The sequence below is a fragment of the Dromaius novaehollandiae genome, chromosome 15 (genome assembly GCF_036370855.1).
Source record: "Dromaius novaehollandiae isolate bDroNov1 chromosome 15, bDroNov1.hap1, whole genome shotgun sequence".
In the NCBI taxonomy this organism is placed as follows: domain Eukaryota; kingdom Metazoa; phylum Chordata; class Aves; order Casuariiformes; family Dromaiidae; genus Dromaius; species Dromaius novaehollandiae.
In genome coordinates, this window is record NC_088112.1 from 20,207,151 (window position 1) to 20,229,586 (window position 22,436).

General features: G+C 40.7%; 1 protein-coding gene across 1 annotated transcript; it reads left to right on the top strand.

The window, feature by feature from the left end:
- The first annotated feature begins 11,391 nt into the window (after positions 1 to 11,391).
- On the top strand, positions 11,392 to 21,295 carry SKP1 (S-phase kinase associated protein 1). The gene is made up of 6 exons (XM_026118167.2): positions 11,392 to 11,543; positions 14,267 to 14,363; positions 16,757 to 16,830; positions 18,106 to 18,249; positions 18,945 to 19,085; positions 19,951 to 21,295. Exons 2-6 carry the CDS (start codon positions 14,267 to 14,269, stop codon positions 19,984 to 19,986), a joined length of 492 nt encoding a protein of 163 aa, XP_025973952.1. The 5' UTR covers positions 11,392 to 11,543; the 3' UTR covers positions 19,987 to 21,295.
- Positions 21,296 to 22,436: the final 1,141 nt, after the last annotated feature.

Below are 22,436 nucleotides of genomic sequence, written 5' to 3' on the forward strand. Positions count from 1 at the left end.
GCTAATACTTAAAATCATTTTCTGAACAACTAAGAATAAAACCAGTTTTCTAAATATTAAAGAAATAACTTGAAACTCAATAGTACATATATTGCCCAAGCTTCCATTTTGAAAAAAATGGCATGTTTTATGTTAATTTCTGTTTAAAATCTTTCCTTTCTACTTACTTGTTTTATGATTTGAATCCTGATTTGATTATTTTACTTAAAATGGTGTAGAAATTCAAAAAGTATGCATTTATAAGGTTTGCACTTTAAACTTTTATTTTATTGGGAATATGTTCAAGAGACTTCACTGGTTGTTGTTTTGATGGAAGACTCTTGATATTCATATTGCTTTCCTTTCAAGACTTCATTAACTACCTCGGGCACTCTGTAGACTTTGCAAAAAAACTGGAGGTGTGTTTTTTGTTTTGCTTACAGCGTTTAATTCTAGGGTGGTTACTTTTCTCTTCAGCAGAACTCTGACTTGTCCTGTAGGTTGGGTTCCAAATTATTTCTGCAGAGCACTTCAGTCTTCTAAAGCTTGATCTCTTACAGGAAGAAGTGCATACTAAAAATAGGTGCATTTGAGATGTCTTTTTTTAGTATATCAGGAACCTTGCTTTGATCACTGTCAAAAAAAATTGCTGTAGAGAATAGTTCACTCTAAATTGCTTTTGCTTGCCAGTCTCTGTATGCGTGAATATTTTTGTGGATAGAACTTTGTGCCTTAATTGACACCACTCCTTCAAGAGTAGTGACTTTGCCCTATTTTCTGTTTTCCTTGTTACTTCAGTAGGTCTGACTCATCTCTTCCAGTGGGTCAGCATCTAAACATGTAAACAGACAGTTAATTTGTTACATTTCTGTGCTCAATGCAAGCAATTGTTAGTGAAGTCAGTGGAAACTGTGTTGAAAGTCGAGCCAATTTTTGCACTTTTTCACATAATCATGGTCTGATTGGCTGCCTTAAGATTTCATGGAGGATGCTACACTGTGAACAAGAAATTTTCACTTGGATGGAGATTGGCAACCAGCAGTCCTAACCATCTAAAAGCATGTTTAGAAAATGCTGAAGGAGAACAGGTTTCTTCTTATTCAAGAGTAGAAAGAGAATTTGGATAGTAATATAGTCCTTCAAGTAGAAATAATCACTGTCTTGTTTCTTGGTAACAGATTACAAGTACTCATCAGCAAAGTTTTATCCCCTTTAACCTGATGTCATCCACTGCAGAGAAACCAGCATGTGTAGGGTTTGTATTTCTCTCCTAGAGATCCTTTGTTGTTTTGATTAGTTTTCTTCATGACAAAGAATAGTAAATTCTATGAAAGGTGAATAGGAGTAGCTAGAAAGCCAGTATTTTGGTAGTTGAATAGGTTTTTTTTGTTCTTTTGTTTTAAACAAAGAAAATGAAAAGTAGGAGAAGTAATTCCAGTTTTGAATGAGGAGGGCTAACATTTGGATTTAACTTGTCAGAAAGCAGCTTTCAATGAAACTGGGTGCTTTTCTACAAACCGCTGTAAACATTTCCAGTTTCTTTGTTAGAATTTGGATATAATCAATAGATTTTGTTGTCATTGGGTAGGCAGGGGAGGTTTTTGAGCCTTCCATATTGCATTTTACTTAATCACGCTTGATGTCCTGTGATTTGGACATGTACCTAAATCTGCATGTCAGATTGAAGTAAATGCCCTTTATTTGTGGAGGCCAGCCCTTCTGAATTTAAGGGGTCATTTAAGTTAGAAATAACAAAATACTAGTACATACACCCCCTCTATTGGGGGGGGGGGGGATTTCCAGTCTTGGAAAGATTATTGGAAAGGATTTGAGATGTATTCATTTGCCCTTTTTTTTCTTCTTTGCATTCTTTCTACACCTTTTTTCCTCTGTCTGTTGTGAGACTATGAGCTGTTGCCTCCTTCACCTGCCTCCTGTCTTCTCATTGTGTTCTGGCCAGCAGCCTTGAATTGCTTGGCTGCCATCGAATTGAAGCCAGCTGCCTTAGTATAACCTGTTCTGCAGAGCTCGTGAGAACTGGGTTGGCTGTTGCAACAGCACATGTTCTATCAGTGATTGACAAGGAGTGCTGTGTATGTAGATATACATTTTCTCCAAGGTAAATCAATGCATGTGTGTGTGAGTTCATGCCAATATCAGATTGTTTCCAGCTGCTGACATTTGCACACAAGTTGAGTGTCATTGCTGTGAATGTTTTGGCAGCATTACCTATTCTAGGTCTGCTAACAATACTTGTGGAAGGATTCTTGACATGCAGGCAGGTGAAAATGAACAGAGCTAGTTAACTTGTTACTCCATGTCTGGATGAGAACAGGATAAATTCTGCCTTGGGAAGAAGGTGATGAGTGTACATATTGCTGATGAAAGCTTTCACATTTCATCTGACTATATTTCAGTCTGGTTACTGTCAAAGTCTGTCTGAAAATGTTAGCAGGTATATATGACTTCTGACAGTTACTGATATCTGCTAGTCTATGCTTCCCAGTTTCACATGACTTTTTAAAAATAGTACTAAATTTTGAAACACTGAAAACTAGTTTCATAAAGTAATTGTGTGGTAAGACCCTGGGACTAATTCCTCTGGCAATTAGAAAATCAGCCTCAATCGTAAAAGCAAAGGGTTTCCTCATGCAAAATACAAAAACAAAACTAATATGCAAGTGTTTTATTTTTGGCATTTTCATCATAGTTCAGTAAATAGGCCACAGCTCTTCCTGTAACAGTAATGTGTTTTGAGTGTTAATGGTCAGGAAATAAAAGACTTAAATGGTGGTGGAGGGGAAACAGAAATGTAAGGAGCAGGACAAAGCTGCAGGATAAATGTACTTGCTCATTCTGGAAAATGATCTGTAAGAAGAGGCAAGTGTGATCAGATAATTTTTAAAATTTCAGATCAACTGCTGCTCCAAGTTCAATTAATTGAAGGTATGATTCCACTCTCGCTAACTAGTTCCTTATACACCTGTCACACTCTTACCATTTACTCTTTAATTGCTTAATCTATATGCTAAGTACTCATGGAAGCTCAAGATATGTGTTAGTTTGCTTTTTCCAGTCTGTACAAATATGGATTGGAAATCTTAAATTACCATTCTCTATAAAATATTGCAGGTGTCTTGCACAGACCTACAGTCTGTGTAACTTGTTGACATACTTGTTTTTACCATGACTGTACAGCTATGTAATTAGACTTGTATGTCAGGCCTGCATAGGCAGAAGCAAACCTACATCACAGAAATGTCCTTTTAGCATTCCATGTATCTTGCAACCATATGCCTGGCTTACATTAGCTTAGATTTTTGAAGCAAAAAGCTTGCAAGCAATGAATTATAAAGTTTTGTGCAGTGTGTGGGCTGTTTGCTAAACTTGTCATTACATAGAATATTGGTTCTCTGCAAGTTTCAGGAGAAAATTGTTTGGAAGCAGATTAAGTGTTAAGTAAAAATTACAGTGGACTGTGGAGAAGTATCTTTCAGTACATGTGAATATGCTAAAAAAGCCCTGCAGAGTAAGCAGTTCATGACTTGGCCTACTGTGGTTTTTTAAAAATGTTATTTTGGTGCTCTAATTCATTTGGGCTGTACTCCTTTTGGATGAGGATGAAGGCAAGTTGCTCTCTTGAGCAAGGGAGCAGAGTTCTTTGGCATATATTCAGGAAGAAAAGGCTGAAACAACACTTCTGGTTTTAAACTAAGCAGTGCTTCATGTTTCAGCCTCTTGAAATCTGTACTATAGCTTAAAAGCATCATTTCAGATGGGTTGAACTACAGCTCCTGATCTTGTAATTATTGTATAGTAAATGGAACTGCTTTTGGATGAAGATTAAACTGATGGCGTATCATGTATAAAGCATTCCTCACGTAGTACCTGAATGTTATATATACATAATTAGCCAACATAGGGGAAAATACTTAAATAAAAAGAATTGGATTTTAGTTAGTTTTTAGAATAGGAGGGGTACTGTAGCACTGCAACAGGTTAACTAGAGAGGCTATGGCACATCTGTCCTTGAAGTCGTCAAAACTGGGCTAGACAAAGCCACAGCCGAGCTAGTACTGGTGCTGTTTCAGGTGAGAGATTGGGCTAAATGACCTCCTGAGGTCTCTTCCATCCAACATTTCTGTGATAAAAAAAATCATACTGGGTTATAGTACACTTGAATTAACATGCAGCTGTATTCTGTTAGCTTGCTAATCAAACTGTGAAGCTGTCAGGGCTTTTTTCTGGTTTTGTTTTTCAAAACATTGAAAATAAGGGAAAAAAGTTCCAGTAACTTCACATAATTTCAGTCCATTTTTGCTGATCTTGCTAGCGACTGCATCATGACAATTTATGCTGCTTTGGGACTTGTGAGAAAGGAGCAGCAGCACAATTAGAGGTGAGTATCCCTGACAAAAACTTGCGGGCGAGTGCTTTTGATGAGGTAGGTACAGATTCTTGCAGATATCTGTGTCATTGCATAAGGTTGTATAAATCAAATTAAACCTTTGCTATTTGGTCCTGTCACTTTTGCCTATGTCTTCCTCATCTGACTTTTCTCGAACTGAACTGTTGTTTTTATATAAAGTGTCTTCTGGATTATGCATTTAAAAACAAAGTGCTGAACTGTCAAATGGGAATGTACTGTTTAAACTGGTAATCTCATGATCAATTGGGCTGAAAGGCATTGGCATGGCTCCCAACTGCCTTTATTTTTCAGGCAGTTTTGGGGGGAGAAAATAAAATTTTATCATAAAGTTTTCCAACAAAAGACATTCTTTACTGTAGCTGTCAATGTAAGAATGGACACTGACATCTCTTCTGTTTGCTTTTGTTCTTTTAGTATGCTTTGTACTTTTGATGTTCATTTGACAGTTGAAGTTCTCTGTGTGTGTTCATATCAGTTTCTTGGAAGTTGTTTGCACATTGTACATGGGCCCTTTTGAATTCCCTGTCTAAAGGAAAGAACAGCATCTTTGCTAAGGAAGCTCAAGTCCTTCAGTTTCTTTTTATTTCTTTAGAGACCTTGTATTTTCTTAAGAGGTCTTGTAGATTTTTATTTACTATTTCATTTACTTTTTAAAAATTCTATGTTAACTTTAAAGGAAGTCTGATAGTGGAAGGAACAACTCCAGACACTACAATTTTCCATCTCTTCAAAAATAATACCAAAAGTATACACTAAGTGGGTTTTGTTTGTTTGTTTTTTGCCAAGAGGGAGTCTCATCACTGTAATTTGAATGCTGTTAGCATTTTCTAAGCGCTCAAAAGTACCTGTGATGTCTCTGGTCTGGGAAGGAAGGTAAGTAGTTTTGCTCCAAGGGAGTTGCCTTGAAACAGCCAGTGTGCCCACTGCATTCTGTGCTCCCATATATAATACTCAGGGAATAGCATAAATTCTCAAAAACTTGGAACCTGGTTACTCAAGTGATAGCGTGTTCCCCTATAGGAGAAACAAAAGGCTTCCAGACTGTGGTTCATGAGGTCCTTCACGAAGGTGCGTAGCCTGGAGCTGCTACTGGCTGCAAGCAGTGGTGACGGGTGGGGGGCTTGGAATAGTGCTGTGTGAAGGGCTGCTGTGGTATCCAATCTCTGCTTGACCCAGTTTGCAGGTAGCTTCATCGCTTTCCTGCGCTATGTTTGCCCTCAGGGAATGGGAATGCAGCCTGCCGCTTTTAAAGCAGTAAAGGAGCTGCCTCTCGCGTTGGATTCTGCCCTTGTTACTTCCCCATTTGAACAAAGGCTGAGAGTGGATTCTGTGCTGTGGCTGTTCACAAGTTTCTGTATTTACTTTTCTACCTTTAGCTGCCTCATCTCCAAATTTCAGCTTTGGGTTCTGGACTGACACTCTTTCACTGGAGTCCCTTTTAAAAATGATGCGAGTTAGCCTGACTTCTGAATTACAGCGTATTTATTCCTGCTGACTTTGAAATACCAAAGTATCTGCTATCTATTGTCCATGGCATCAGTACCAGCCCAGAATCTTGCTTTTCAAACTTTGAGCAGTTCCCCCGCTGAACAACAGTGTCATGTAACCTATTGCGATATTAATGAAATTAGGTTGGCTTTCTAGGGTTATCAAGAATAATCAGAATTTTATAAATTGCCAGTTAGAGCAATTCTCAAGTTCATTTAAAGGAAGTCTATTTGTATTTTTAGTCTATTCATAGACTAAACAGGGGCAATATTCTAGCATTTCTTCGTGGAAGACTCCCCTGTGCGTGCAGGTTTTTTTATTGACAGCTCCTTATGTTCATGTGCTATTCCATCTCAAAGGTGACTCAAAAATCACTGCATCGGAAATGAAAACCCAGAAACAAGGCCTGAATTTTAGTAGTGGAAGTTCCTCTGAAATGAAGTGTACCCCCTTTGAAGAGACACTCCAGATGCCCGCCAGAGCACTGTAGAGGGGTGACTGCAGTCTGGGTGCTGACAAAGGTGCTTCCATCAGTGCTACAGGCAAGGCGGGGAGAGCAGGGTGGCTGGAGCTGCCGGGGTTTCTAATGCTCCCTCCAGCACCTCTGCCAAATCCTCCTCCATCGGGAATGAGGCCTGGCACCATCTCGTGGCTGAACTTCAAGGCAGAAGAGCAGCTGCCTGATACGGTTCTCCTTCTCCCTCCCCTTCTCAGGGGTATTGAGGAGGAAGTTCATAATGTTTCCTCTCTGCAGAAAAGCTAGGTGAGAGGTAGTGGGAAGGTCTGTTAACACAGGTTGAGCCTGGCAAAGTCACAAATGCTGCATTTGCCCCCTCCATCAGAAGTATGCTATGACTTAAAAGAACTGGGGAGTTGCTCTGGGGCGAGCTGGGCTTAGGTACAGATGAATAGATGCATAACTGCTACATTTCTGTGCTACTCTAGTTCCAGCACCCTATTGCTAAATGTACACTTGCAGCGGATAACTCGAACACAGTAGTATCTTCCTCAGTACTTACTGCAGCCATAACAACTACGGGAACTGAGTTTGACTTCTGTGCAGTCCAGATTATTTCAATGGATGCTAGGGCAATAAATGGAACAAAAATCAGTATGTTTATGTATCTGAAGATGCACTGAGTATGAGGTTAGAAAGATATTATAGGTATCTTTTTAATATAGGTTTGTTTCTATATTTCACTGGTTTTCTATCTTTATTCTTCTATACCTTATAGTCTTCTACATCTTGGATCCCTGTAGTATACAAGGGGGGAGAATATAAGTGATGTTGGAGAAACAGAAGTTGATTTAAAAAAAACAGTTGATGTCTGCTTGACATGATTTAGTTATTTTGAATTTTGTCAGTCTATCATTGTCAGATCAGACTCATCTAAAAAGTGGACTCCATCTCCCTCCATATCCAACATCTTGCACTGCTCTGGTACAATTTGGATGAAAAGCATTGCAATCTTCTTAAGATGTACTGTAATACAGGTTGTGATGAAGTGGAAACACTTCTAGAGTGTTCTAGAGTTGCAGTGGGGGCAAGATTTTTTTCTTGTTTTGCTATGTTGTTGCAAGGTTGCTTTAAACAGTGGCATGCATCTTTGAGCCTCAGCAATCTCTTTCTACCACATATCTCAGATAATAGATAATTGTGATGTTTTCTGTTCTTACAGTGAACCAGTCGGTTCTAATGTTTCTTGCCTTGTTGATATGCCTGCTTGTTTTCAAAAACATTCCCCTTTTCTTGAAAAAGGAGCACTTTTGCTACAAGTCTCATCTCCTGTGTATGTAGCTTAGGTTCATGTTTAGCTTCAACAGTCACACCTTCTCCCTTGCTTTCTAGCAAATTACACCTAGCTGGCTATGCTAGAACAACTGTGCTCTCTGGACCCTTGAGCTCAGTCCTTGCAGGCCTGCCTTATCTTCAGGATTTGATGAACTTGTTATCAGTGGAATAAAGCTGAAATGTTTCAAGCCTGGTTCTCAGGCTTTGACAGTCCTGTGGCACATTTTCAACATTAAAAAATACTCAATCTTTTTACAATGCATGATCCCCATAGACTGTGAATTGCCAACAAAAAGCAGTTTCTCTGCCTGTAAAAATGGAGTTGGGGGCACAGTCTCTTTTTTACCTAAGAGGCAAGAGAAATAGCCAGGAGTAGAAGCCAGGTTTTGGGAGCAAATCCAGTGCTCTATCCATGAGGCTGCACTCAGTCTCTAATGCCATGTTCAGTGTGTTGGTGAAAAGTCCCTTCCCCCTACAGCTGTGCAGCTATTCAGCTGGCTTCTGCCCACAGCCCAGTGATGCTGCAAGTATGTAGGTCAGTGCTCTTCTGGATCTGATAAATGTTAAATCAAGCTTACACTCATCTTGGTTGCTCCAGTCTTTTCAGCTATTTGCATTAGAGTTAAGCTTCCCTCATCCCCCTTCCTCCTCTGGACCCCGTGGTAAAAGGCCTTAATTTTAATCTATCCATGACTGATAAGGAGTAAGATTATCTATATGGCTCAGAATGGCAAATATTAGGTTCAGGATTATTTGCATTGAAAGATTACCTATGCATATAACAATTGAAATTGGTATACCCATCTTCTGAAAAAAATCTTGTTCTTTGCCTTGCAGCTTTAGTGAAGGATGGGCCTTTGTGTTATTAATACTGACTTACTCACAGGACTTTGGCTATCAGCTCTGCAGCAGCTTCTTTTTCATGGCAAAGATAACAAGCATCTGGACTAGCTTGGGAGGTTCATTATGAGATATGTAAGGCACAGTGGGAGGTAGCAGTCAGTGTGATTATAATATATCTATGACAATTTTATGCCACTGTTTGAATTTCACTGTTGAATTAAAGTCTGGGAAAGTTAAGTCCACTGTGTACAAAATTCTGTTACATCTTTAGAACTGTATCAAATATAAAGCTTGTCAGCAGTATCACTCAAATTTGTAACTCATTCATAGATTGTAATTAAGCATGGGATTCAGTTTTCTGCCTGCTCCTAGATTTATTTAGATTTTTGTTATGTAGAGAACAAAAACCATTCTCTAGTGAGTCTGATTCCCAGTCTGAGAGTGAGCTTGTAGTTACTGATCAGAAGCCAAATTAGAAACCTTGATCTTTGGCAGCATCAGTAAAAGCTATTAGGGTTATTGCTTTTGCAGATATGTTGCCCACAGACTACCTCCTGTCATCATCTGATCCTCTTAGCCAAGTAGTTTTAGTATAAATAAAAAAGAACATGCAAGGGAAATAAAGGTAATTTTTTTAATGCAGTGAATGTAGATCTCAGCATTGCTGTACAAGATGGAGTGACTGAGGGGGGGAAAGAGGTAAATTTGGTATAATCAAAAGGTCACATAAGATTTAGATTGGAGGCTTCCTTTTTTTTTTTTTTTTTTTTTTTTTTTTTTTTTTTTTTTTTTTTTTTTTTTGATAATTAGGTCCTAATGAATTGTTAACAGTTTGTCTAGTTACTAACACCAAGATCTTCAAGGAGCCTCTGTTAGTATCAAGTCTCCTACATGAGTATCACCTGACATTTTAAGATTCCCAGCCAGCTGGTAGGAAGCAGCTTTCACAGAACCATAGTGGTCCCTTCTGACCTTCTGGGGGTCCTCTGGACCAAGCTCTGTCTCAAAGCAGGGTTAACAGGTTTCTCAGAGTGATCTTCAAGTGCCCCATAACTCATGAGCTGCTCAGCATCCTAAAGCCTGTAATGGAAGATTCTAAAATAGGCAGTCCTAATAGTTCTTTGGAATTTATATAAAAGCCTCTTTAAATGATATGACACAATGTAGAATAGCCCCATTGTCATCGGAGCTCCAAGAGCCTCTTCCTGGTTGAGAATCCTTACTCCTGAGTCTCCCCTCTCTGGTGAGGCAGCCCTGGCCAGCAGGCTTCGTTGTGTAAGGTGAACCTGCTCCTCGTTTTGCATTAAATACTTCTAATACTTGCATTCTCACTGGTTCTGTCACTCTGGTGAAAGCAGAAGACCAAAGGTTAAGTCCCTGGTTAATTTATAGAAAGCTGCACACCTTGAAGAAAGGAAAAAAGACTCGGTATCTTAGTGGCTGAGCTACTACCCTGGGCTATGGACTCAAGTCCGCACTCCAAAATGAACAAAGCAAGCTCTCAGACTTGGTTTCTGAATTCCTGGGAAATTCTTTAGTTTATTAGGTTAGAAGGTGTTGTCTGGTGGCTATTACTGTTTTTAGTTTAATAAAGTGTGGCACATAACCTAGGACCCTGAGAAAAGGGCAAGCTGTGACTTATGGTGTATTTGTGTTTTTGCAGTGCAACACTGCACTAGAGACACCAATCTGCTTACAAGCAGACTGGATACGTATACACTGCAGTGCTGCGAAAGCATACTTGTACTCTAAAAAGTCAATAAAGATGTTGAGTAAAACAAGTTGTCACAAACATAGCTTGTGACTGTGTAAATATCTTGATTACTTAAAAGCCACTTTGTTGTGGACAGCTGAAGCATGGTGTGACATAACTATGGTGTGTGACAACTTTAGACCTCTCTTTTCCTCACAACCTCGTGTCTGTGACTCCTCCCTTGCCCTTTTAGAAAATCGTACCTGGGCAGCAGAGCGCAGCTCGGGCTGTAGCCCTGGCCTTGCTGCTTTTGCGTGGGTCCCAGCCCTCTTTCTGCTCGTTGGGCTCTTTGCTCAGCTTTGCTGTCTGCAGATCCTTTAAGGGGCTCCGTGGCTTTCTGTACAATTTTTTTTAGTTCAAAGGCCTTGGGCTGCTTCATGGAGTAAGCAGCTGCTGCTGATGGTATTTCTTGGCTTTTCAGGTGCAATGCTATCACGAGTACCAGAGCTACCCTTACGTAACTCATGACTTCAGCTCGCCCTTGCTGTGCTATTTATGCTGTGTTTTTTCAACCTTCTCTTTACGGAGCTCCAGCAGAACGAAAATACACAAAGACGGGGGGGGGGGGGGTAACGATGATTCAGGGTTACTCCGAGTGACTGTGGTGCCCAAGGGCGCTGCGGTGGGTGTCGGCCGGGGAGGGCCAATTTTTAGCGACGGGGTGCTGCCACGGAGCGCCCCCCCGCTCAAGCGTCCGTGGCGGCGTGTTTTACGCCGCCGTGGAGCGACGCAGGCGTTCGCGGCCCGGGCATGGCGCAGACGAAAGGCCGCTCCGCCCCGCTGTCCCGGCTCGGCCGCTCCGGGGCTCCCGGAACCGGGTGGGGGCCGCTCAGGGGCGCGGGGGCGGCCCCCGCCGGGGGGAGGGGCGCCGCGGCCGTTGGGCCCGCGCGAGGCCCCCGCGGCCTATTGTGAGGCTGCCGGCGCGCCGCCCGCCCGCCTGAAGGACCCGCCCGCCTGCACTCGCTCCCCGCCGCCTGCTTTCTGCTCCGGCTGGGCCTTCCCTGCTCCGAGCGAAGCGGCGCGGGCCCGTTTTTATTTATAACCCCTCTCTTCCCGGTACGGGGGCAGGAGCGGGGGATTTCTGCTCAGGCGGTCGGCGCGGGCAGCCCGGCGGTTGCGAGGCAGCGGGAGACGGGTCCTTCGCCCCCTCCCTCCGCACCCCTCCCCCACCATATAAAGCGGCCGCCGCAGTCGGGCCCGGAGCGCCGCCGCCGCCGCCAGGTCTCGCGCAGCGCGGAGCCGGACGCCGCTGCCTCACGGTGAGGCCTGCGGGCGCGGGGGGCGGCCGGCCCGCTGGGGAGGGGCTGCGGCGGCGACTCGGGGTGGCGGTAGGGCTCCCCCCGCCCTGAGGGGAGCCGCCTGGGCCCGGTCCGGCCTGGCCTGGCGAGGCCGTGGTGCTCCCGAGGGCCGCTGCGGGGCAGGGCCGCGGCGTGAGGCCCCCCACTCCCCCCCAGGTTTGGGGCCCCCGCAGGGCCCTCAGGGACGGGGGGTTGTGTGGGGCAGCGGCGCCTCTGGGCCTTCCCCCTCCCCGGCCGCGCAGGTGCCCCCGGCCCCACCTGGGGCCTCCCGGGCACCTCGGCCGCGCGTCTCCGGGCGCCCGAGCCCGACCTCGTGGCGAGAGGGGGGTGTTTTCGCCGCTAAAGCGCGAGCAGAGCGTCTCGGAGGCGGCTTTAGTAAATAGATGCGGCGTTTCACCCCCTGGCACGAAGGGGCGGAGGGGGAAGGACCGGGCTCGCGCCCCCGATAGCTTTGCGAGGTATAAAGTTGGCCGGTAGCGCTGTTGTGGACGGCTGAGCTCGGTGTTTCGGGCTTGTGCATGCAAATTACCGTTGTGCTTCGGGTTGGTCTTTTGACCAACTCCCAACGTGCTCTGGTGTTGTCAGATACAGCTTTTGGGACCGGTCTGCTTAGTCACCCTATTGTGTTGCTATCCGTGGTCGGTCTGTTTCCAGAGTTGTATTGCAGTTCCCTGCAGAGGGCTGTTTTCTTCCAGGAGACTGTGCTCTGTGGTAAGAAATAATAAAATTTAGATATAGTCCTACTTGTCGTCCATGAAAAAGCAGTATATTGGCTTCATTCTACCTGATTCGCGTTACTAACAAGAATCTTAATGCAAATATTCTTGTAGAGGTTAAACTTGCCCAGGCAGCATCCCTGTCTTCCTGGCTCAGTTGTGCAGCATTATGTAATCCTAGACGCCACAAGCACAAGAAAGCTGGTATATCAAGCTAGATTTGTTCTTGAGTGTGCTCAGTCTATCACTGCAAAAACAGATATGTTAAAACTGAAATGTGCACCTCAAACCTAAATTTCTTTTTCAGAGCATCCTTCAAGCTGCGAACTCAGAAGTGTTTTAATCCTAATTTTATTTTTGTGTGTATATATATATACATATATGTATATATATGCGTATATATCTGGAACAATTGTGACTGTGTTCCTCCAAAACGCACATCTTAATTAGAAGTACTGCTGTCATATAAGGTTGCATTACTGTATAAACATTAACTAGCTACTGGCTGTGCCAAATGGAAATTAAAGCAGTGAGAACTTCAAGCTGGTGTGAGCTGCTTAATAACGTAGGTTGGCCGGCCTCCATTGGCCTGGGTTTGTTGCAGTACTGTCCGGCTCAGCAGTACTGAGGAGCTACAGAAGGCGCTCAAAAGGGGATAGAGTGAGTTAGCTGGAAGTGATGCAGCTTACTTCAGTTTCAGTAGTTCAGGTTACCGCTTTAAGGAACTAGCATATATAGATTTTCAGCTTGGCAGGGGGAAGAACATGTGAAAATGATAATTCTTTGTCCCTACAATTTTTCTTTAAAAGTGACTTGCAGGCTGTATCTATAAAAGTATGTTTTAGAGATTTTTAAACAAGTATCTTGTAAAAAACCAAACTATTGTAATGGTTTGCTGCTAAGAACTATTTTGAGTGGTAAAAAAAATGCATTGTAACATGCATCCTGGTAGTCTGTCTAGATCTGACTTATAAAAATTTTTTGCAGCCAGACAGTTGTGTTCATCATACATCCTTCAAGTCAGTTGATTGAAGTACAGTGATACCCAATTAGACTTGTGTGTGTAGCTTCAGGCAGAAGCTGTAACCTAGTGACTACTGTATCAAGTTCATTAGTTCTGTTTTTGAGTTTTTGAATGTCTGGAAAGATGCACTTCAGTAAAACTTGATTACTGTTTTACTGATGGCATAATCTTTATAGTCTGCTGCTGTTTGTATTGTAGCTCTTATCACAATTTGTTCCAAAAACTTTGTAAAAATACTTGCTCATCTTAATATTTCTTAATGCTAACAAGGTGCTGATGTAACATCCTACTTCATAAGAGTAGTGTTAAGTGCTGAAAGCCTTCCTCATAGTGATATATTGTGTGAGGTTTTTTGTTGTTTTTTAATCTCCGCAGAAAGCCAAACGTTTTTCTGAAGGAGTATTGTTCGATCCTGAATAACTGGCCAGTTGACCTTGCTTTGAGTGGGGGCATGGGGGGGTCTAGTCCACCTCTAGAGGTCCCTTCCACCATCAAGTATTCTGTGGTTTGGTTCCGGGAACTAGAATTTGAAAACTGCTTTTGGATCTGACTGCAGCTGAGTAGTTATGATGAGTACCAAGTGTTTGGACTTGAAAACAAGCAGTGTTTTGGAAGTGTTTGTGTCATCTTAATTCAAGAGAAAGATAGCTCTAGTGCTGGACTGCAAAAATATAAGCATTATTGATGCTGATCAGTTATGGCTCTCATGCTTTTAAATTTGGGATAATTTTTTTGCTTTCTATTAATTTCTTAAATATCAGGATTAGTGAATTTAGCCCTGTTGATCCAAACAGTGAATAGTCTGAGCATGCATGAGTGACAGTGGACTATTTGCTGTAAGTAAGAAGCAATATAAATAATGAAGGTAACTTACAACTTTGAGGCAGCTCAACTTTGCATTGTAATGTGCCTATGGTGTGAAAATAACTGTGCTTCTCTTGTAGATGCCTTCGATTAAGCTGCAGAGTTCAGACGGAGAAATTTTTGAAGTTGATGTTGAAATTGCAAAGCAGTCTGTAACTATAAAGACCATGCTGGAAGGTAAGAGTGTGAAGCCGTGAGGGTCACCAGCTCACGTGGAGGTAGCAGGGTATCTGGGAGGCCTCTCCAGCAGTAATTCTGACAAAAGACGACAGACTAGTACTGTGCTGCATTGAATTCTGAGGCTTATGAAATAGCTTACTATCTCATGTCGAAACAGCTGGAACAATTGCTGTTGTAGCTTAAACTACGTTTTGAGTGAATGTGCTCTCATAAAAAGCTTAAAGTTCATCTGCTTTGATAAGCGCAATCATAGGGAGGTTAGTAAAATGTAAATCCCTATTGCTTTGCCTATAGCCTACAAAACAAAACCTACAAACCAAGCATCTAGTATTTATTAACACTTATTTAAAAATACAAACCAATCTTATTGTTTAAATATCTTAACTGGAATGGGGGGTCATAAACTAATGCAATGAATAAAAACCTGAAGTGAAACCAGTATTGTGAACTTATGGAAACAGTTAAATTATTTGGGGTAAATACTTAGTGCTGATCTCTCACTGACATAAATTTGAGACAAAAGAACTTGTGGTGGGGGAGGGGAAATCCGCCAGATGGCTGGGATACAGAGCAAACTGTGTGTCTAATCTGTCTAGTGCAAATCCTCATTGTTTACTATTTTCTTTCAGTTTCTGTGTGTATTCATGCATTAACTTAAAAAAAAAAAATCTTGAGTGTGAATGTTTGAGGCTGGTTGGGAGACCTGATACATTAGAACGATAATAAAAATGAGGTTGAAGTACTCCAACCATCTAATATTTTTATTCTGTACTAGCACTTAAGACCTTGATTAATAAGATGCTGTTGAACATAACCAGTAAAATATAGGTAACGTGAACAGGAAGCGTAGCAATCGGCTGGAATACATTACAGCATATAGCTCCTTCTAGTTTTCTCTTGGAGAAGCTGTGGCACTGGCAGTGTTTAGTGGCACACAGGTGCCCATGAAAGGGAAGTTGTACATGGTAAAATGTTGTAAGCTAGGCACCAAAAGAGCAGCGTGACCTATGTCTCGACTGGCCAATGTACTGCTACAGATAACAAGTACTTTGGGGTACGGCTGGTTATGCATCAACAGTTAACAAATAAATGGGTTTTTTTATATTGGGTGCAACAGCCAAAAGGGGCAGAGTTGAAAGATGGGTTTGTGTCAAGCATCATGGTATCACCAATAAACTATCAGTTTTCTGATAAAAGATAATGCAGTGTGATGTATGCAGTACCCTTTAATGTCAGCCTTTTAATCTCTCAGCCTTTGAAATCAGTTGTTCCAAACAAAAAGTAATACTAATTAATATTGCCCTAATGACAACAGTAGTGTACTTCTGTATTTAGGCAAGTCGATGCCCTTTTAATGGTTATGCACAAATATCATTGGTCACGATCATGTGACAGTTCTTAAGAATTAAGTTCCCTGGTGGTGTAAGACTGGCTCATCTCTGCACAGAATGAGTGCAGGTCTGTGCAGTTATTCAGTTTCATAACACATACAGCATGCTAATCTAGGACAGTTAGGATGTTATCCAATGACTAGCACTCGTGTTTAAAAAAAGAAAAAAAAAGAAAAAAAATTGTGTGTTCCTATCCAAGATAGCTAATGTGCTATTTATTCTGTGTTTTGAATCTGAGTCTTAGTTTTTAAGTTTGTTTCTCTGTTCAGATTTTGACTCTGACTTCTCAATCATGTCAAGAGGGCAAACTGACAGTTTATTCAGTTTTGTCTTGAGCATGCTGACAGGCTTTTAAAATTGAAGTTATCAAAGCTTTGCTTTCTAAGTGCTTTTTTTTTTTTACTGAAGGATTTGTTTTGCTGCCTTAGCATGCAAACCTATTTGTCTGGTAAGATTCAATGCAGATGCTTTAGAGGCCAGATAATTGGCATCTTTACGGCTGCAGTACTTTGTGCTTAACACAGTGGCTCTAAGTGCTTATTTAATAATAAATTGAATGGGAGGTCTCAATTGGAACACTTAGTTTTAACTTGTGGCTTGAACTCTTGAAAGTGGTAAAAATATATAGATATTTGCCTTCTAATTCTTCAGCATATTCCATTCCCAGAACACGAAGCTAGCAAGTTCTGTTTTAACAAGCAACTTACTGCTTAACAGATAATTGATACTCAAGGTATATCAGCATCTTACTTAATTGGGTAGCGTTATTAGCTATTTAGTCTAAACTTGGTATAACCTAGTATGTGTAATGCAGCCATGGCACTACACTCATGTAGGCTTTCTTAAAGATTTTGAATTTAGTAGTCAGAGATCCTTTGCTACTAATCCATTCAGTCTCAGCATAGTCACTCGCTGTAGTGTAGCGTTAGTGAAGCAACCCAGCTTGGAGAAAGCAAATGCTTTAGCCTGTCAGGTGCTTAGTTGTCTTTCCGCTTTCAGATTTGGGAATGGATGATGAAGGTGATGATGACCCGGTCCCTCTTCCAAATGTTAATGCCGCTATTTTAAAAAAGGTAAGATGTTGAAAGTGGTAGCTTTGTATGGCAATAATGGAAATGTGGAACTAATGTTACAGTTAGATATTATGTACTATTGTATTGAAAAATATTTTCCACATGCTAGCTACAAGCTCAACCAATTTGAGGTGCGTGAACACAGGCATCTACGATATCTGAGAATCAAAGCAAGGCTGGCTGGTGGTGGTGGAAGACCTTTGGGGTGGCCTTCTGGAGCAGCAGCTGGAGGCCAGGCAGGCTTCCTAATGTATTGAAGTGATACTGGACATCTCTGTTAAGGCACGTTAGTATTTCATGGTATTAAAGCACCAATTTTACTTGGATGGCCGTTTGAGATCTGAATATTAGGAGAAAAGATTAAGGGACAGACAGTGGTGAAGGTCACTGGCACTAAGTATACTATGCAGGTGCCATGCCTGTGCTGCAGGTTACAGTGCTTAAGAGACAGCACATGCTTGGTTGTGTTAAATTTAATAATAGACCATGACTGTTTGGTCAAATGAGAAAAGTAAACACAAGTATATTGTTCTCTTCTGAGATGCCTTTTGCTCTGTAGTAGAAAGCTTTGAGCCAAGGTAAATGCTGAAATGAATTGGGGTAAGTATAGGGTTAGGAATTATTTCCTAGTGAAAATGTGCATAAATAACTCCTAAAGTCATGGCTTGGTTTGGCAGAATAAACAGGATTTTATTTGGAGCTGATCCTTTCTCCTTTTAATTATCAGGATGATGAGACAGTGTAAAAATAAATACAATTCAAGTAACTTGGAAACATACAAAGTTTTGTCAGGCGAGCTTTGTGCTGGGGTGAACGTGTCCTGCTGAGGACTAGTACCACTCACTCTGTGCTCTTCCCATATGTAGTATTCTGCTCAACAAGAATTATTTGGTTTTTGTTCTGCAAACAGTTTAAATACTTCAAAATGAGGTTTAAGCTTCATTTGTATGGTCCTATGTGCAAGCTTCATTTGTATGGTCCTGTGTGCGCTAGCATAGGACCTTAACACCAGCAGCTGCTTTTATGGTCCTAAGTATTTAATTAACTAGCTGCTATCTCAAATGGGATTCTTCAAGGCTGTTGCATTCCAGTATTGGGGCTTGACTCTCCTAAGACCAAAAAAATAAAGATAATGGAGCATGCTAGTACTTCACTTCTGTGATATTAATCTAGAGAAAAAGGTGTAGTTCTTCTAAAACTGAAGTTGTGTTTGGGTGTTAATGGTAGAATCTCTTGGGTGAAACTTTAATATTAAAATATCCAAATCACAATTAGGTGATTCAGTGGTGCACCCATCACAAAGATGATCCGCCTCCTCCTGAGGATGATGAGAACAAAGAAAAAAGAACAGATGACATCCCTGTGTGGGATCAAGAATTTCTGAAAGTAGACCAAGGAACGCTTTTTGAACTTATCCTGGTAAGTATGTTCAAGAAGCATAAAGACTATATCTGTCTTCTACTAGTGCACTTTAATCATTAATGCTTTTTGAACAGCGTCTTATTGGGAGGATGTAGGGGGCAAGTAGTTTTGACAACTTCTGTTTGACAGTTCGGAGTGAAATTGTTGAAGATGTTATAATGCCTGTTGACTTAATGCTAAGCGTTAATCTATACTTGTTTACCAACCAATTCTCATACTTTTCTGAACCTGGGACCCTACAGCTGTCTTCCCCCCCCCCCCCCCACACCCCTTCTAGCTTTTAAGTCTTAGCTGAGCACTTCTTTTACTTGAAATTGAGTTCTTTAAGGGAGATCTGAATATAAATTCAAAAAAATCTAGCTTTGATTTTAAAATGTGCACCTTCTGTAGTACTGTGACTCCATATTACTTAGCTAGGTGACAGCACTTAAGATCTTGGGTGTTTGCAGGACTCTGAAAACCTTTTCTAGAAGGGGGGTCTTTCATGATACAAATAACTCTCATTTTGTGTTTGGCAAGAAGCTTTAGGTACCTTTTATTTCAAAGTTCTAGTAAGAAGTTTATCAAAGTGGAGATAGTCTGTTCACAGTTTACAGCATTCTACAGTTTCAGTGTAAGCATAACTTTTGGTAATATATCCAGCATTGATATGAAGGCTTTAAAAATTTTTTTTAATTTAATTTTTTTTTCAGGCTGCAAATTACTTGGACATCAAAGGTTTGCTTGATGTCACATGCAAGACAGTTGCAAACATGATCAAGGGAAAGACTCCAGAGGAAATTCGCAAGACATTCAATATTAAGAATGACTTTACTGAAGAGGAAGAGGCACAGGTACTTGATGATCTGTATTTAATTATAATTTAGCTGATTTACATAGTGAAGATATAGTTCCAGCATTCAATAGTGAAACATGTATCATTCTTTCCAGATAGAACTAGGGTCTTAATTTTCATGCTGAAGTAATGTCATGCTTCACAATACGGATGTGATGCAACCAACATGCTGTTAGCAATATAAGTAGAGTAATGTATTAACTCATAACTCAGTTGTAGTTAGTGGAAGATCTTACAGTGCCTACTGTGCTTGCAGCCCATTACCTGAGGAAAGTCAAAGCAAGCACATGGATTTCTTAGCTTGGATGTGTATTTTACAAGAAGAAATACAGGATTGCTCGTGGAAGCCTTAGGCTGCTGTTTTTGGAGCCCTAGTAACAATGCTAAGGATATACTGTTGCATGTGGCTGCAAAGGTGAGGTGCTCAGATTCTCTTCTTTGAGTCATGAACTCATTGGTCCTAGAGCTTGAACAAGGAAACAAATGCAAAATGGCCAAGTTGGGGAAAGGTCAGAACAAGATGCCTGGTTTGAAAAGGCAGTGAATTGCAGGCTTTAGTGTGTCTCAAATGATATGTCATGGAATGAACAATTTTTAAGCTGGTCTATTTGCTTTACTCAGAGTAACAATTAAGTTATCAAATGTAGGCATGAGGCATAAATTTGATTTATATTGATAAACAGGTCAGTTTGGAAGTCTGCTTTGATTGCTGGTTTTTAATTACAAATCCTGAATGAAAAATGGAACCTGCTTCTAAGTTAGTGCCTTCTTGCAATAAGTAATCCTGAATGCTTATGGGATTTTACAGCTAACTTTTAAATTTTACTGCAGCATATTAACAGTTAAAATGTAATATGTTTCAGGTACGTAAAGAGAACCAGTGGTGTGAAGAGAAGTGAAGTATTGTGCCTGACACTCGAACACTGTAAGGATTGTTCCAAATACTAGTTGCACTGCTCTGTTCATAATTGTTAATATTAGACAAATGCAGCAGCAAATGAAGTTGTGTTAGCAGGATCTTGTTCCCTTTGCATGTGTAGTGTTTTTTGAGTACAAATTTAAATCCTCTGAGTTTTTACTAGTGTAATTGGATGTCTTTTTACTTTACTCTGCAATGAATAAAACTGAATTAAGTGTGGATTCTGTATGGAAAGTAGCACTTAAGGTTGTCATTTTCATTACACTTTTTAACTGTTCCAGTCTAGTTACAATGTTAAGCATTCAGACCCTACCATTGTAAATAAAACCACCTGCAATTTTTTTTCCTCAAACAGAACAAAACATTTTTATTCACAGGGTATTGATAGTTTAAAAAAAAGGCAAAGCAAAACTAGAAGGTGTCTCGGGGAACTAGTCGAAGTAGAAAAGTTGCTGGATTTCTTCCAAAAATATTATGTAAGAAAAATAGTATTACTTAAAGCTATATAGCGCTCAAGATGGTTCTTGTTCTGCATTTAATAAAAAAAAAAAAAAAGGGGGTGGGGTGGGGGGGAGGGAAATCTTTGACCACTTTCTTGTCCTGTTAGTCTTGCCTGATAGACTAGCAAAAAATATGATCTAGACTAGCAAAAAATATGATCTAGAACTGAGCAAGCTCCTGACAGTTAAATTGGAATATTTCAACCATGTCTTGAAGACCTGCCTCTAGCTGGTAGCAGGTGAAAAGTGCATTGCTTTGTGCACAGGACAGGCTTGTTCTTTACACTCTTTAGTGTTAACAGTGGAATCCAGGCTTGACCAAAAATATGACTGACATTACCAAAGTTAATATTATTGACCTGTGCATGCCATTAGTGGCTGTTTTTAGGCAATTTTAAACAACCCTTGTGATGTAGCTCTTTAAAACATGGTTTCATGTGTCCACAGGAAATCTTTTGCCTCTGTATGTGATACTTCAGCTTGTAGAGACTTAATTATTGCATACAAAGCTAATGCAATATTGAGCTTGACTTCTTTGGACAAAGCCACTTGCAACTAGTTAAATAGTAACTGGTTTTCTGATTATTATTTTTATTTTATTTTTTTTTACAGTTCCCTTATAGGGAGTAGGGGATGGTTGTGTGGTAGATCTTTGAGGTGTGCTCCTAGCTTGTATTGCATTCCATTCTCTGTATAAACCTTAGAGTAGAATGAACCTTAATAAACATACTTATCTCACTTTAAATATCAGTGTTTCACTTTGGAATTAATAAAGGGCTTTTAAACTTTTGTTTGCAAATGGTTCTAGTTATTTGAAACTAGACAACCTTACTGTCATTTGTTACTGATGGTAAAGATAATAGCACTGAGGCAGCAGTTAATTGAAATAAAATGGATATAAAGATTTTATTAAATAACTATCTTGCAAGCCACTACTTGGCCACAGGGGGCAACTTCTCAAACTAAGTCTGGAGCCAAGTAACAAGCAATCTAGATGGATGTTATTCTTTGCTGGCTTTCCAGCTCTTAGGTGATCGGCTTGTTTTGATTGTAACCCTTAGTGAAAGCATTCCTAACTCTTCTGAAGCAACACTCGGAACCACGTGTTGGACGTAGCTGCCTGTTACATCTGCTTATTCAGGAGGTTGCTGGACTTGCATTTGTGCTGCTGTTAGTATTGTCAGTGGACCTAAAACACTCCAGTGTTACAGATGTGGCTAGATGATGAAGTCTCTTATGTAAAAACAATACTCACTTTAGAAGTACCAGTAGAGAAAAATTTATGATGACCACTCTCTTTCTGTAGTTATATTTGTTGTACATAGAATTCAGGGTACACTGAATATTTATTCGTGGGTAGGTGAGAAGTATGTTCATTTAACTGCATGTAAGGTTAATGTTTCAGGATATGCCATGCTCCTAACACAGAAGAATATATTGTAATTTGCTCAGTCATAGAAGTCTACATATAATTCCTTTATATGCTAATCATTGAACTAGTATCTGTGTGTCTGTTAGCATCTGCTGCCTCACCTAAGTGCTATACTGTAGGAGGAGAGAGAGACACATAGGTGAATACTTCTCTCATTACCTTGCTTCTACTTTGTTTCCTGTATGTGGATCAAACACATCCATGACCTTGTAACTCTGGCAATATTTGTTACTAGAACAGCTTGCCTAAAAAATGGCTGGCTGTAATTGCTTGCCTTAATGGTGGTGCTAATGGGTTCTGCTTAAGCTCCAGAATCATGCTGCCTGCCTGATGATGTTAGTCCTTCAAGCTGAACTGATGTAACACTGGTAGTATAGCATAGTACTATGCAAAAGAAATGGCTGGTCTTTGCACTTAGTAAACTGAAGAAAGGATTTTAAAATAGTTAGAGGATTACATAGCTGTGACAAATCTTAATATTCTTAGTTGTCCTAGCAA